Genomic DNA, 14,930 nt, shown 5'->3' with positions numbered 1-14,930 from the left:
TCATATTTTTACTCTTCTTAGACTGCCCTGCTTGTATTTTTACTCTTCTTCAAGTGTTGATTCAAGATTTACTATTTCCTCCAGTTACATTCTGAACATATTTCTGTAGTGTTTATTATCAGTATCGCTGGAGCTATTGAATTTGCATCAGAGCTGAGACAGTTTTAAGGTTCTATGATATTACAATAGTATTAAGAGTTATATCTCTTTTTTTGCATGTTTAAACAGTGATGGTTGTGAAGTCTCTTTCCAGCTTTATTAAAAGTCTTTGACTTTTGGACTGACTGTGTAAAAGGGTTTTTCATATTCAGAATCATTGTACTGATCTTATTTAAATAAACAAAGAGAGCTAATTTTTGGGGGCTTGGTTGTTTCCCTTGGATAAATATTCTTTGTGATTTAGTGTTAATTTTTGTTTATTTTGCTAGTTCAAAACTTAACATTGCCAACCTTATTTGCTGATTCCAAACATATGAAATTCAGATTTCGAAGATATAATGATTCAGACCTCTGGATATTCCTATTGGGCTATTCTGCATAAATGCAAGTTTTATGAACTGCCTATGCCACTCTTTGATCCGAATCAGACTACATAGTTTCTCACAAATAATGTCTTCACGCCTTCATCTTCAATAGAGACTTCTCCCACGAAGAATAGTTCAATAATAAGACACCTAACACTGTGCTTCTAAAGATAATATAATTGCCATTATTATTAAGTTGACCCCTTGAAAGATAGTAGATCTGCAATTTCTTTCTGTGCATTGATGTTTGGAAGCATGCTATGATTCCAAAAGATTTAATTGCCAACCTGAATCGACTCGCTATACATATCGGCTGCTGTAGCATTTCTCTTTATTGTCCAGTATAAAGAGCAAGACATCTTAATCACACAATATCCAAATATTCCCAAGCCTTTGGTCAGATGTGAAGCCCATGAAATATTTCCTCACTAATATTTTATATTCTCTACCTAGGGATAAGTGTTGCAGTCAATAAATACAATAAATTTCAGCTTTAATCATGTTAAGGCTGCAGCTTCAGTCGGACTGATTTTATCATGAGATACCTTGTTGATGGTAAATCATCTTTAAGATAAATATCTTATATATGTAATATAATTTATATATTATTACATAATAATATAATAATATATTATATATTATTATATAATAATATAATAACATATTACATACATGCTTAATGATGAGCTATACATATGGTTATTTATATTATTAATATATTAACTAATGATGATTAACTATAGAGACATGTCCATGAGACATGTCTCCTCTCATATTTATATGAGATCCAAATTTGCAGTTGGAAATCATCAATTACAATGGCAATGTTAGTACATTTGCAGAAAACGATCCATGTTATTCAACATGGTATTAGAGTCAGATTATTTGTTTGCATTTGTAATGGCCAATGATAAAGGATATAAGCAAGGAAAATGTAAGCATTTAAAATCCCCTCATGTGCTCTCCACTTTGCATGATATTAACCATGTGAATCAACTGAAAGCTTTGATGTGAGGGAAAGGGCAAAATTTTTTTTTATAAGCTTTAGAAAACTGATATATATATACACACACACAAGATGTCTGTATTCAAAGATGGTACACAAAACTTGACCCGTGCCCCTCTAGCTAGAGCAGTAGTCTAGAAAATCAGATGGAGAGTTTTATGAGAGCCCATAAAATTGCTTATAATAAGTGAATATTCCTATTTTCTCTATGGAGAGGAAGCATGGGGAAGCTCCCATTTGGAAGAGAAATGACACTTTTGTTAAAGGCTCAATGGAATGGAAGCCTCTATTAAAACATTGAAAACAAGAATCGAAACCCAACTGAGTGGTGTCGTTGCTTCTCTGACCTACTGAAAAACAATATCTTACAACCTTAATAATGGTTGTTCCAAACAAGACTACGAAAGGAGACGAAGAATAGAGGTTGTAGGGAACATGTCACAATCAGAGAATGGAATACAAAGATCCATTTAATCAAACTGCCAATTCATAAATCAACATTCACATAGCATTTATTAAAAAAACTATACATGTAGATGACCACTCAGAAATTATTACTCACGATTAGTATTGAATGAATAAAGAAGGTGATCTAAACATATTATGAAGAATACTATAATATCAATTCATACACTCGATATCCTGCACATAGAGAAATTTTATTATTCCAGTCATGTGCCACGCATGCAGGATGTGTTTCATTTTGGACAAAAATAAAAATAAAACACACAACTTTAATGAAGAAGGGGAATAGAACACAAACCGAAATAAATACAAGGACCCAACACATGGAACATGGTCTATTGTTTTTTAAAACAAACATTTGATAATAACACGTTAGGACACAAGGCTGTGCACATCTCCACCAATCAGGTTTCAAGCACTGACATCAATAGTACCGCATGGTACTGTTATATATCCTTGCATATAACTTGATGACTGCACAACATAAAATTTGATAGCCAGATACATCAACTAGTTTCAAAAAATAAAAAAACAAAAAGCCTTTGCATGAACAAAGGAAATTTGAGTTGTTGTGTGACGTTAATGAAGTTTTTAAGAATTCATTTGAACCATCTACGAGTCTTTCTTTGATGAATGAAACTCGACATATGACTTGTAGCTTCATACATGTGGCACAATCATACTATATCAAGATATTGGCATATTGTGAATGAGTTTGAGAAAATGGAAGGACATATTCGCTTCTACTGTTAAGCTAAATGAATGTTTGGATCTTCAATGGACAAAAAGAGCAAGTTAGAACTTAGAAAGAAGTTGTCATAATTGATACAAAATTGTTCAACAATATAAGAATGAGTGGAAATATTACATTGTGGGGGGAATAATAGTCAATGTTCCGTTCCCACTTGAACCTTATTTTTAGTGGAGATGTTCCATTCTCAATTAATCTAAGAAAACAATTTCTGAATCTTCATGTGCAAATAAGTGTTCTTCTCTTTTACAATTACCTACTCTTTGTAGCCTCTCTCTTATTTGTAATTCTATAAATACTATAAGTGTTATTTTCTTTGATTTTTTCTTTTATGGTTGAGGATGTTCTTACAGGAAAAGAAGGTTGGTACTTTACATAATGCTACCTAATATTGTGCAGACTCAATCTAATGATAGTAGCTTAGAGATCCTGATGATCAAGATGGATAAAATGAGGCTCTTGAAGCAAACATCTTTTATGATCGAGATTATGAGATTCTTCTACATTAAGAGGGAGTATGACACTTCTTCTAAAGCAATGAAGGAGCTTAGAAGATTGATACTCAAAGGGAGTCTAGAAATACATGTGTGACTGCATGATTTTGATGGGTCCACTCTCGAGTGCATCATGAGGAAGTATTGACTTATCACTAGAAAATCAAAAGATCGATATAAGATTCAAAGTGAGTTCAATAGGAATCTTTGGGTGAAGAGAGTTCCTCACGAAGTAACTACAAGACCTGACTTCCCAGGATCATTGTTCAAAAAGAGAAATTTCCTTGAAGCTGTTTGGGCAATGGGTCGAGCTGTTTTCCACAGCTCCTAATAGGGTTGAAATCTCCTAACAGGGATTCAGAGTCTCCTAACAGGGACTAATATGTACTGAATGTTGTTATAGACTCCTAATAGGGTCCATCCTCTAATAAGGAATATTTATATTAGTACATCATCTTGTGGGTACCATCTCCACCGGGGTTTTCCCTTTGATCAAGGATTTCCCTAGTTAACATATCCAGTGTTAATTGTGTATGAGTATCTTGTTGTGGTTGCTGATTATTTTGCTCATATGGTTAAAGTTTAATAAGGTTGATAAGTTGGATAATTGATTCACACTCCTCCCCCCCCCCCCCCCTCTCAGTTATATTGCTGGACTGTATATTCTAACAATCCATACCTTTCAATAGGCTTAAATTGTCTAGTGGATAAGTTTGTTGTCTTTTTCTATATCTAAAGAATTTAAGACTCTTAGTTTGGCTCTCTAGTTCTAAATCATAATATATATGCAATGGGGAACCAGAAAAGACAATAGAAGGATTGAGAAAGCTAGAGGTAGCCAGAGCATAGAAAAAGAGATAGCTTGGAATGATGGTTCACGGGCAAACTTGAAATGGATCTGTAAGAACTATAGTTAAGCTCTGGAACCACACTTATAGGAGCGCTAGTACTTGTTGTCCTTAGACACCCTTAATAGAAATAATCCAATAAATGCAAATGAATTGTGTGACAAACTGTTTTATCTAATTCAGTTGTCTTCATCTGACACACTATTTGGTTTCTTTTCTTTATTGACAAATAACAACAATCAATTAATCTATTTCTGTTAAGTGATCCTCAATCTTTAAATTCCAAAGCTTATGCCTTGTACAACTGAACTTTTCAGTGTCCAACGGAGATGAGCTAGCCATGATATCTTATCAGACTCAATCTGAAACTACAAGGAAACACAATAAATTCCAACCATAGCAAAAAACCTTATCAAACACTCCAAGAAATATACTTCTTTCTTTAATCAATCCTACTTGGCTTTGATATCAAATATTGAAGAGCAGAACAAAACTTCACAATGAAAATTTGTAGATACTTATATGTATACAGATAAAAAGAAAGCAATTATAGATGGAAATAGATTGTAATGTAAATGCGAACCATAACTCAAGCATTACATGGAGGAAAACTTGTAGGGGAAAACTCCACAGCCAAAGAATCCAAGACTTGGATGAATCCTTAAAATGAATTTCATGAAACACAACTTCTCTCTTTGAATCACTGCAACACTTCATTGCTTCAACATGTTGTAAATTCACATGTTTTCCCTTCAACTGAAGCACTCAATATATAAGCATGAGAGAACCACAAATCACGAATGGTTTTTAATACCATTCAGGCATAAATCACAAAACTAAAACTTCCTCTTCCAACTTCGATTTATCCACTTTTCAGAAATGTGCTAAGGCAATTAAAGATCTCCTTGTTATCTTCTCCACACTTGCACCTGACTTCCCTTTTTTCACGCCCTTTCTAATTTGACAATAATAAAACACCTTGCAAATTGCCATAGTTGTATTTGGCAACTTCCATTACAACTAAAAGATTATTACAAATTGTCAACTATTAATTAATAATAGATAAAATACAGTCAAAAGAAAAGTTCAAACATTTTCTCAACGGTTCCTCAGCCATGTGTAACTGACGTGATGCCTTTATGAACTTTTAACTCTCCACTGTCAGGGATTTTCCATCCACATTCCTTGTGTTGCATTCCAGTTTAGCAATAATTGGCATTTTATTAGGATGCTAGGCAGCAAATAAGCTTTTTCAGGCATCTACATACCTAACAATCATAAAACATCCTTCAGAAAACCTGTGGTAAGCTTTTGATAAGATGTTTCGAAATAACACCAAATAATCAATACTTTGCTTGCATGAAATCCTTTAAAGTCTGAAGTAATTGTCCAGTTCTGTAAGTTAGATCAATTGCATATAGGTGCTTAGTTATTATTTCAAAGAGTGTGCATGCTAAATTTTATTGAAACAAATGGATGTATATTTTATTCTGAAATGGATATTTATTATTTAATAATCTACAAGGTCAATGCAGCATTTGAGGTTCATATTTTTTTTCCGGGTACCTTTTGGCATGGAAATAACTTTATGTTTATTTTGTAAAAAAATATGCAAGGCAAAGCAATAATGCAGCATTACACATCTTCCTTTTCCATGTTTTTGTCTTTATTAGTGCTCAAAACGAAAAGCAATGACTTGATTGTTTTCTGAATATCTCACTTAAGAATACCTTAATCCTGTTTGCAGGCTTTTATGGTTCTAAGTCTCTTGATTATGGCTCAGTTAATCACACTGTGATAGGATATTCACCTTCTATCTATTCATGGAAGTGGAAAGCTAAATTTGGTGGATTTGTGAGCTCTAAACAAGAAGTTTTTGCACGAGCAATATACAAGTAATGTCCTGTATCTCTAATCTTAAATATTTTTTCCATTTCGATCTCTCTATTCAGTCTACTAGATGCAAGAAATGAGCTGTATTTTACCAAGACGATGGCTGCATGTTACAAATCACAAATCCAAGATACATTATCCCCTCCTTCATGAAAGTATATTTCTTGATATTGATCAACAACTTCTTTTCCTTGAATCTCTGCAATACTTGTCTCAGATGCATCAAATGCCCCTCCTTAATCTTACTGAAAATCAGAATATCATCCAAATATACAATCACAAATTTACCTAAGAATTTTTTCAATACCTCATTCATTAGCCTCATAAAAGTAGTAGTGCATTAGTCAAACCAAAAGGCATAACCAACCACTCATACACACCCTTGGTCTTGAAAGTAGTCTTCCATTTATCTCTTGTGATTCTTCTCTGATGATAACCACTCTTCAAATCAATTTTGGTAAAAACCTTGCTCCACTCGAATAGTCCATTATGTCATCCATCCTAAGTAAAGGAAATATGTACTTTACTAGGAATTTGTTTATAGCTCTGGAATCAATATACATTGCTTATATCTATAAACCAAATACTCAAACTCTCTCTTATTAATCCTTTCCGCACCAATTCTTGCATTTGCCTATTCAGTTCTTCATTCTTTGCAATGCCTTATTTGGTAAACTTGTTCTTGGAATTAGATCCATACAATTACTGATACTCATATTCGGGGATAATCCATTGGGTACATTATCCGAAATGTTGTCTTCAAATTTTGTCACTAATTCGTTTTGTTGGTTGCTCATCCACTGTTCCCAAATTAGGTTTCCTAGGAATCAAAGCATAAAACATACTCTCCTTCAAGCCATCTAGGAATGTTCGTCCTTCAACTAAACAAACTCTTACCATGGTAGAATTTACACGCTTAGAATCTTCTATTAAAGGCAAGAATACTTACTTCATCCCATTAGCCACAATAAGATACCTATTCAGTCTACCATCATGCTTTGCTTGTTTATCATACTGCCATGCTCTACCCAACAAGATATAACAACAATCCATCAACACAATATCACAAAGGACTTCATCATAATATGACCCAATCTTCAATTTCACAAGACAGTGTCCACTTACCAAATTCTTGTGATCAGCTTTGATCTGTGCAATCTGATATGGCTCTGGGTGCTTTATTCTTGACAATTGCAACTTGGTAACTAATTTCTCTGATGCTAACTTTTCTGAATTTCCACCATCAATGATGAATTTGCAACATTTTTGCACAACTTTACATCTGGTTTTGAACAAACTCTTTATCAACACAGGTTCTTGATCAAGTTCCTCATTATTAAGGCTTCTCCATCTTCCAATTTATTCGTTGATTCAGGTGACTCCTCTTTGGCAAAGACATATTTGATACTGCTATGATCTTCTTGCTTGAATTTCCATGAGTGCATTCAAATGCTCTATGACTTTCTTCTCCACATTTGAAACAAGTTCCTTTAAACCAATTTATGTCCTCTCTTTTGTAACCATCGCCTATAAGGTATCCACTTCCTCTTCCTTGTGTGTACTCTCTTCCTTTCGTACTGATTTTCCTTTGTATTAGAGTAAGATTTACCTCCTAGAAATGATCTACCCCTACCGATTTGAAATTTGGTGCCTCTTCCTTTCTGTCTATGTTCATGCCTTCTGTTTAAATTTTCTTCCGCCTATAAGGAAAATTGTCATGCTTCCCCAATGTTATCCATCCTAACCAAACTATTTCAATCTTGAATAGATGTCCTCAAACCATTTAGGTATCTTGCAATTCTTTCAACCTCATCATCCATGAGTGCAAATCTCATATGTGTATTCCTTCCCAATAGACTCTTGGTATAAGTTCCGTATTTTCCTGAACAAGATTACATGGTAATTGCCAAGTAAGGATTTACCCTTCAATTTATTCACCATCTTATCCTAATATTTGATATTTTCCTTCCACTTGTCTTTCTGCAAATATTCCCACCATAAAGATGCATGTCCTTGCAACTTAGTGCTAGCAATTTTCACCTTGTTATTTGCATTTGTACTCCCATACTTGAAATACTTTTCCATCTCAATAATCCAATCAAGCATTTCATCCAAATCTATCTTACCATCATAATCCAGTGGCTTGAAATGTGGTTTTGCATTAACCCTAGTTAAGGCTCTTAAGAATATTTCATCTCCTTGTTCAAGTATAGGTTCTTCAATTCTTGCAACTGCTTCTTCAACTTTGTTATTGCTCACATCGTCAATCATTCTACCTCTTCCTTGGGTGATCGTCACAAATTCCAATCTATCTTCTATCTGTCGCAATATGTCCATAACACATGGATCTGCTTCTCTCCTTTCTTGAACCATTTTGTCAACCCTCTACAACTGTAGGCCAGATCTCAACTCTGCCACCTTGCAACCAAATTGACTTAGGGCTTCATGACAATAGGTTCAATAATCAACTCGACAAGGAACACAACCATGCTCTAATACCATTTGGTGTAGTCATAGATGGAGGGAGCTCAAAGAGATCAGTCCAAGCATGTATCAAGTGTAAACATAATGGAAATAACAAGGAATTGGATAGAACAATGCATGACCAACTTTCAATCAATAAGAAATCAATTTACAATCAGCTGGCGGCATGCCTTCCTACATGCCAGGCTACAAAAGGCCTCATGTTTGCTTAGGAAACTTTACGAGATCAAGATCTAAGTAATTTTTGATGACTAACTTATTGTTTAATTCACTACTAACTCCCTCTAGATATCAATTACATTGCTTATAAAGGCATGACGACACACAAGTCGATTGTGGAAGTGAGATCTTTCCCTAGAACAAGAAACATATTTTAACACATAGGTCCGGTCCTAAAACATAAGGAATAAGTTACATAAACCATTTGAGAACTTGTGGTCCAAGAATTAAGTCCACGCATGATCTAAGAACATAGAGATATGCGCCACCGATGATTGCTGATCGTAGATTTCCATTGCAAGATCAAATTCGACGAGTAGGTACAAGAACTGACAAGAACACACTACCTGAGAAAGAATCCAACATAACTCTCGAACCTTAGAACCATACTAGATGCGATTAGTGAGACATGATTACAATTATGTCCTAAGTATAATCCTCATCGCTAACTTGAATAGATGAATGATCGTGAATTGATCACATAGACTCTACATTGAAAACATAAATATTTTTGGTTGATGCAAGATTGCTCTGAACCGAAGATGCTCCTAATCAATAAGAGAATCATAGATTAACAATATTAATAAGATCTCCATATTTTTTGCAAGAAAAAACAAGGATATTTAACAAGGCACTGATTTGATTTAAGCTGCAAAGTTCTTATATGAATTTTGAAAATAAAGCATCATGAAATATAAATAAAGAAATTTGATGGGTTAAAGGTTGAAGTATAAATAAACTTGGAATGCATTTCTTGCATTCATTTGTCTAGAGCTATTATTCAGTCTTATACTATGTTTCTGAGTTCTCCTAAATTGGGTCCAAGTGTCATACCTAGCAAGGCTGTGCTTGGCAGCAACAACAAGAGTGGCTAGGGAATATCTCGTAAGTATACCCACTAAGAACCCGACGCAGTGAGGATGGTTCCCTAGCCACTCTGAGGCACTCCCAAATGTTCCTAGGTGTGCCATTGTAAAATCATGTACTAGAATCTCTAGTTTTTTGTGAATGTCATAAATTACATATTTGGCATACATTTGCAATATTTCTGATTTTTGGCTTGCAAACATCTTATCAATCACTTTGCATAAATTCAAACAAGAGATATTCTTGAACACAAACAAATTAAGCTGCTGCACCAAAAATTGTAAATCATGAATTCACTATAACTTTTATAAAATCACTATATTGTTTATAGATACCTCATGGACATTTTTTCAAATAGTTTGCATTTGAATGACCTGAGATAATTTTTAATTTGTATTTGTAGGGACATTATAAATAACCATCATAGCATTGAATTCCAATTTCTGACACAGATTCTTGCATGATATAGTCAATAGATAATTTTTATAACTTCATGTATTGATCAAGCAAATCCTTCCAAGAATGGAGGTTTATAGTATAGCTCTGGAGAATAAATCTTGATGGGTGTGAATGCCTTTCTTGTGAGACTGCAAGGCACAAACCCAAAACAACATAGTTAGAGGGAGCCCTTAAAAGGTTATGCTGGATTAAGTAGAGCCTGTCCCTAAACAAGAACTAGTCCATAAAAGAAAGGCTTGACTTCCCAAGCCCACCAAATGCTTTTGACGGCAAAGGTGCCTTCGTTTGCACAACTTTTCTTGTAAGAAGGTTTTGAAAAGAAATCCCCTTCCAAGTAGATTGATTGGCTGGAAAACTATAGGAAATAAATAGTCTAAGAAGAATTTTCCAAACCGCATTGCTAGAAGCAGCCCACACACACAATTTGTTTACCACAAAGAGCCAGCCCTTGGTGCTAGGTAGTGAGGAGTCTAAGATCTCTAGAATTCATAGGGCACAAAAAAATTTACCAAGTCATGTGATGAAAACCTTTGTGGTCTTTAGAAAAGGCCCAGAGGAAATGATGGAGAACTTTCTCAAGCTACAAATAAGAAGCTTAGGAGGGAGCCCAGTAGGAGTAATAAACATGGGTGGTCACAAGAATTTTGGAGCATGCTCAAAATTTTCCAGCCAACAAAAGCAGCTTGGTGATCTAAGAGGAGAGCTTTTTCTCTATTTTGGGGAAGACGGTATTCCAAATGTCAACTGAAAAAGCTTGAATTGCAAAGGGAATGTCCAAATTCCTAAATATCTCACCATGGCCAGACCAGTTCTAGCCAAACCTAAGGAGACAAGGTGGCATAGAAAGTATGCATTGACAATAGCACTACCTCTTATGCCATTGCATGGTATTGCTAGATGGTAGGAAAATGGTGTCGAGGTACTTAAGAGCTTCTTTGATATCTTGCTCCTTCTCAAGAAGATCAAGAAACGAGTTATCCACAAAGTGGCCATTAGCAAGTTGATTAGATGACTCAGCTAGGGCAATTCCTCTAACCCTCTCAGAGGAGATAGAGTTTGTTGAAAAACAACCAAAACCTTCAGCAAGAAGCCCATTTAAAGGTGGAGAAAGGGGGGCATCCTTGCTGGTCGGAATGGTGAAGGCGAAAAGCCTACAACAAGCAGCCACTAATGGCGATGCAAGAAAAGGCATTCGCAAACAACATACTGACTGATTGCATAAATTTGGGGCCAAGCCCTAAAGTACCAAGCATGCCAAGAATAAAAGTGAGTCAATGTAGTTGTAGACTTTAACGAAATCAATCTTCAAAAAAATGGCTTTCTATCTAGAGCGCCAAACCCTTTCGATTCCTTCCAGAGAACAATGATGTTATCTAGGATGAATCTGGTCTTGATAAAACTTGTTTGTTCAGGATGAATAATTTGAGGAAGCATGTAACGAATTTTTAGAGCCAAAGCCTTGACAATAATCATATAGGAAATATTGAGTACCGTGATTGATTGCCAGTTGCATATATGAACTTCAGATTTCTTTGTTTATCAAGTTGCTTTAGGATTATAAGACATAATTGCAAAAATATTGAATGAATATTTACTAAAAACAAATTGCTCTTATAAAGATTACAAAAGAGATGTTTCTAAAAAGAAACATACAAATAATAGAAAGAATCTATGTTATGGTAACTTGATGTTAGTGTTGTGTTGTGTTAAACAAAGGAGATGAAGCTCTTTACATAGATGTATAGAGACAGACCTAAAGATAGAAATAGAGACTATCTAATAAACTAAAGAATGACTAAAGTGATAATTAAAGAAATGTTATAATATTGTAATACCCTCCTATTGTGGCTTCACAACACATGCATTATTTTCAACTCAAAAATGGGGACCCCTTCTTTTCCTTTTAGGATAGAGGAACCCACTCTTCAGAATAGGGCATCTTGTTAGGCGCCTCACAGGGCAGGCCTCATGTAGTTCTAGATTAGGTCAGGGGTCCGATCGATCAGCATCATTCAGCAGTGGGAGGCCTAGAAAGCCAACTTTTTTACCTAGGCAAAAAAAAAAAGTGTGCACCCTAACAAGGTGCATTGGGTGCACCCCTTAGCCTTTTTTCCTCTTAGCACACGGGCGCTTATGTGCACCCTTCCAAGGTGCGCAAGATGCATTGGTTCCATCCATGCGCGCCTATAAATATGCAGTCCGAAGCCCTATTCACCGCACATGCACACCCTCGAAGCTACGCTACATTTTCTTGCAAACACTAAGGTAAATCTTTGTACATTGGCGCACCTTCCCAAGGTGCACTAGATGCGCACAAACTCCATAAGACCAAGGCATAGTCGCACAAATGACTAGTGTCGTTGCGCAGCTTGCACACCTACGAAGGTGCGCTAACTGTGCCATGTGCCCACTATTAGACCCCCCTAGCCTCTAGGCACACCTAACACACCTTCGCAGGTGCACCAAGTGCACTAGTGCCTATAACTTAGTCTTAGTCCAATTTTGTCAGTTTTCGTCAGTTTTTTGCCAGTCCGGATTGGTCATTAAGTGTCATTTTGATCTCCTAATAGCAGTGTACTAATGTCGGCTTTTCATGCAGGTCAAAATGGCATCCGCATCAGCCCTAGCAGCAAAGATCAACCCAAAACCGGTACCTTTCTAGTACCAAGGTGCACCGAAGAAGTCTTGTTTCATAGATGCACACTCAGATATTTGTGACACTGAATTGGGAGACATTGACTGGAACAAATTCTTGGTCTTGTGCAACAAACCACAAGAGAGATTGGAGATAATCTCATCCCTTATCATGAGCGGTTTGGTGGACACATCAGCACATCCCATATCTGTGCAGTCTTCTGAGTTGATCATGGCACTAGTTGATTGGTATATACATGAAGAGAAGGTGGTGAAGAGCATTACTGGAGAGATTTTCTTGGAAATCCAACCAGACAACATAGAGAAGGTATTCCACCTATCTGCTGCAGATCAATACTAGAAGATAACTTATGACATAGGCGATCAATGGTACAAGGAGCATGAGCAAGAGGCCAAGGAATTGGTACAAGAAAAGTATCTCCTCAAGAAGACTCCTCCCCAATGAAGAGTAAGGAAAGTGGATATGACCCGTGGATATATGATTATTGATATAGGCTATTCTATAGTCCTTCTAAGAAGAGTTTTAGGGCTCTTGCTAGCAGGTCATTTGGAGACATGGATGGTTTACTTCATATAGACCATCAAGAGGAGAGGCCTACAGATTGGTTGGGGCACCATTATTAGCAACAACCTGGATGAGCAGCTCATCTTAGTGAAGTCGAACCCTCGGTTCTATATGACTTCTTATGTGGTATACCTACTAGCAGCAAGACCTACAAATTACCCAGGTTTGGTGACGAGAGGGAGTATTAAGGATGCCAATGCATGGCCATACGTAGTGTACCCTCGGTGCAAAAGAAACTCCTGCTTTAGAGCTCGAAGTACAGATTGGTGAATGACGGTTTTATCTTTGCTATAATTTGGTTCCTTAAAGGGGATTATGTGAAGAGGTTGTCCGTAAAAGCCACTGCCAGAGTAGCACAAGTGGGTGCATATTTCATCTAGTTCAACACATTCACATACATTTGGGTGGTTGGAATTCTCTTGTGCCCCAAGAAGCTTCCACGTTATCCATTGGATTGGCTCGTGCTCTTAGATGTTGTGAGATAGTTGGCTTTGGCCTATGATAGAGTGCAGAAGAAGCACAAGAAGACATGGGTGTGGTCAATCACCATAGGGCCCTTCGAGGTAAAGTAGTAGGACAATGCCACCTACGAAGTAGAATGGGACCAATATCCCTTGGATGACAATTTGGCTCCTCCCTCCTATTTTGACAATGTTGGGATGGTTCAACATCTAGTAGGAAGGGAGTTCATACTTGTTGCAGCCGTTGAAGATCATTGAATGAACTGCGTAGATGACTATGATGTTCAAATCAAGAACTATTGTAGGATGAGTTTGACGGTAGCAGAAAGGGCACTCAACTTGAGTATACCTTTAAAGCTATGGAACAAGGAGAACTCTGATGTACTGGACCCTCTCTACAACAGGGGCAAAATTTATAAATGCCTCATAATGAATGCAAAGATTAGCAGAGAGGAGAATGATGACATCCAACATTGGGCAAGGCATGTCATCCAACTTATGAAGGACTGGGTTAAGAAGCCTTTCTACTTGGAGTGAGTCCCTAATGCCTCAACCTTACAGGCACTTGCAAGGCCCAAGAAGGGTAAAGGGACTAAGGTCATAGTTCCTATATATTAGGAGAAGTCCCTAGTCAGGCTAGAGACTGTGTACAAGCACGAGCAAAAGGTGGCATACTTCTGCAACGACAAAGCAAAGGGGAAGAAGAAGAGAAAGACTACTAAGGAAGAAGAGGCTTAGCTTGAAGAGGCCCCAACACAAATACAAGCATCCTCGTCGGTGCCAAAGAAGGCTAGAATTAAAATGGTGGTGGTCGGGGTGAAGAAGAGGAAATTGAAGAAGAAAACCTCTCCTTCACCCCAAATTCTAGAAACCATACCTAAGGCAAAGGTTAAGGACAAGAGGAAGAAAATGAATATTGCCCTCTAAACAAGAGGACTCAGTCAACAAGGGCTGTCAAAGAGGAAAGGAGTGCGACATAGATGCCCCCATCCACCCAAGAATAACCTATTTAGGTTGAAGAATTCACTAATCAAGAAAAGAAAGGGTGGATTGAATTCGTTGAAGGAGATGGGTTGAATGTGTTTGACCTCTCAAAATTCAACTTCATACCCATAGGGACTCACTTGGAGGGAGGGGTAATAAAAGATACTCTGCATAGGGAATCATTTAGCAAGGATTGGAATCAACTGCCTCCACTCTCACAAGGGACATTAGGCATACCTTCTCCATCTCTAGGGA

The 14,930-nt window shown here is 36.7% G+C and overlaps 1 protein-coding gene across 2 annotated transcripts in view; it reads left to right on the top strand.

Moving 5' to 3' along the window:
* Positions 1-14,930, top strand: part of LOC149565581 (octanoyltransferase LIP2p2, chloroplastic-like) — an 83,371-nt gene that overhangs the window by 50,817 nt on the left and 17,624 nt on the right. For both annotated transcript variants that reach the window (XM_089819103.1, XM_089819102.1), the window contains exon 2: positions 5,836-5,983. In XM_089819103.1, the coding sequence (XP_089675229.1) occupies positions 5,836-5,983 (148 nt within the window). The remainder of the gene's footprint in view (positions 1-5,835; positions 5,984-14,930) is intronic.

This window comes from Cupressus sempervirens, chromosome 3 (assembly GCF_028749045.1).
Source record: "Cupressus sempervirens isolate cs-2001-9-10 chromosome 3, ASM2874904v1, whole genome shotgun sequence".
Taxonomy (NCBI): Eukaryota; Viridiplantae; Streptophyta; class Pinopsida; order Cupressales; family Cupressaceae; genus Cupressus; species Cupressus sempervirens.
Note: the sequence above shows the minus strand (reverse complement) of the source record. Positions and strands in the feature narration are given on the sequence as shown.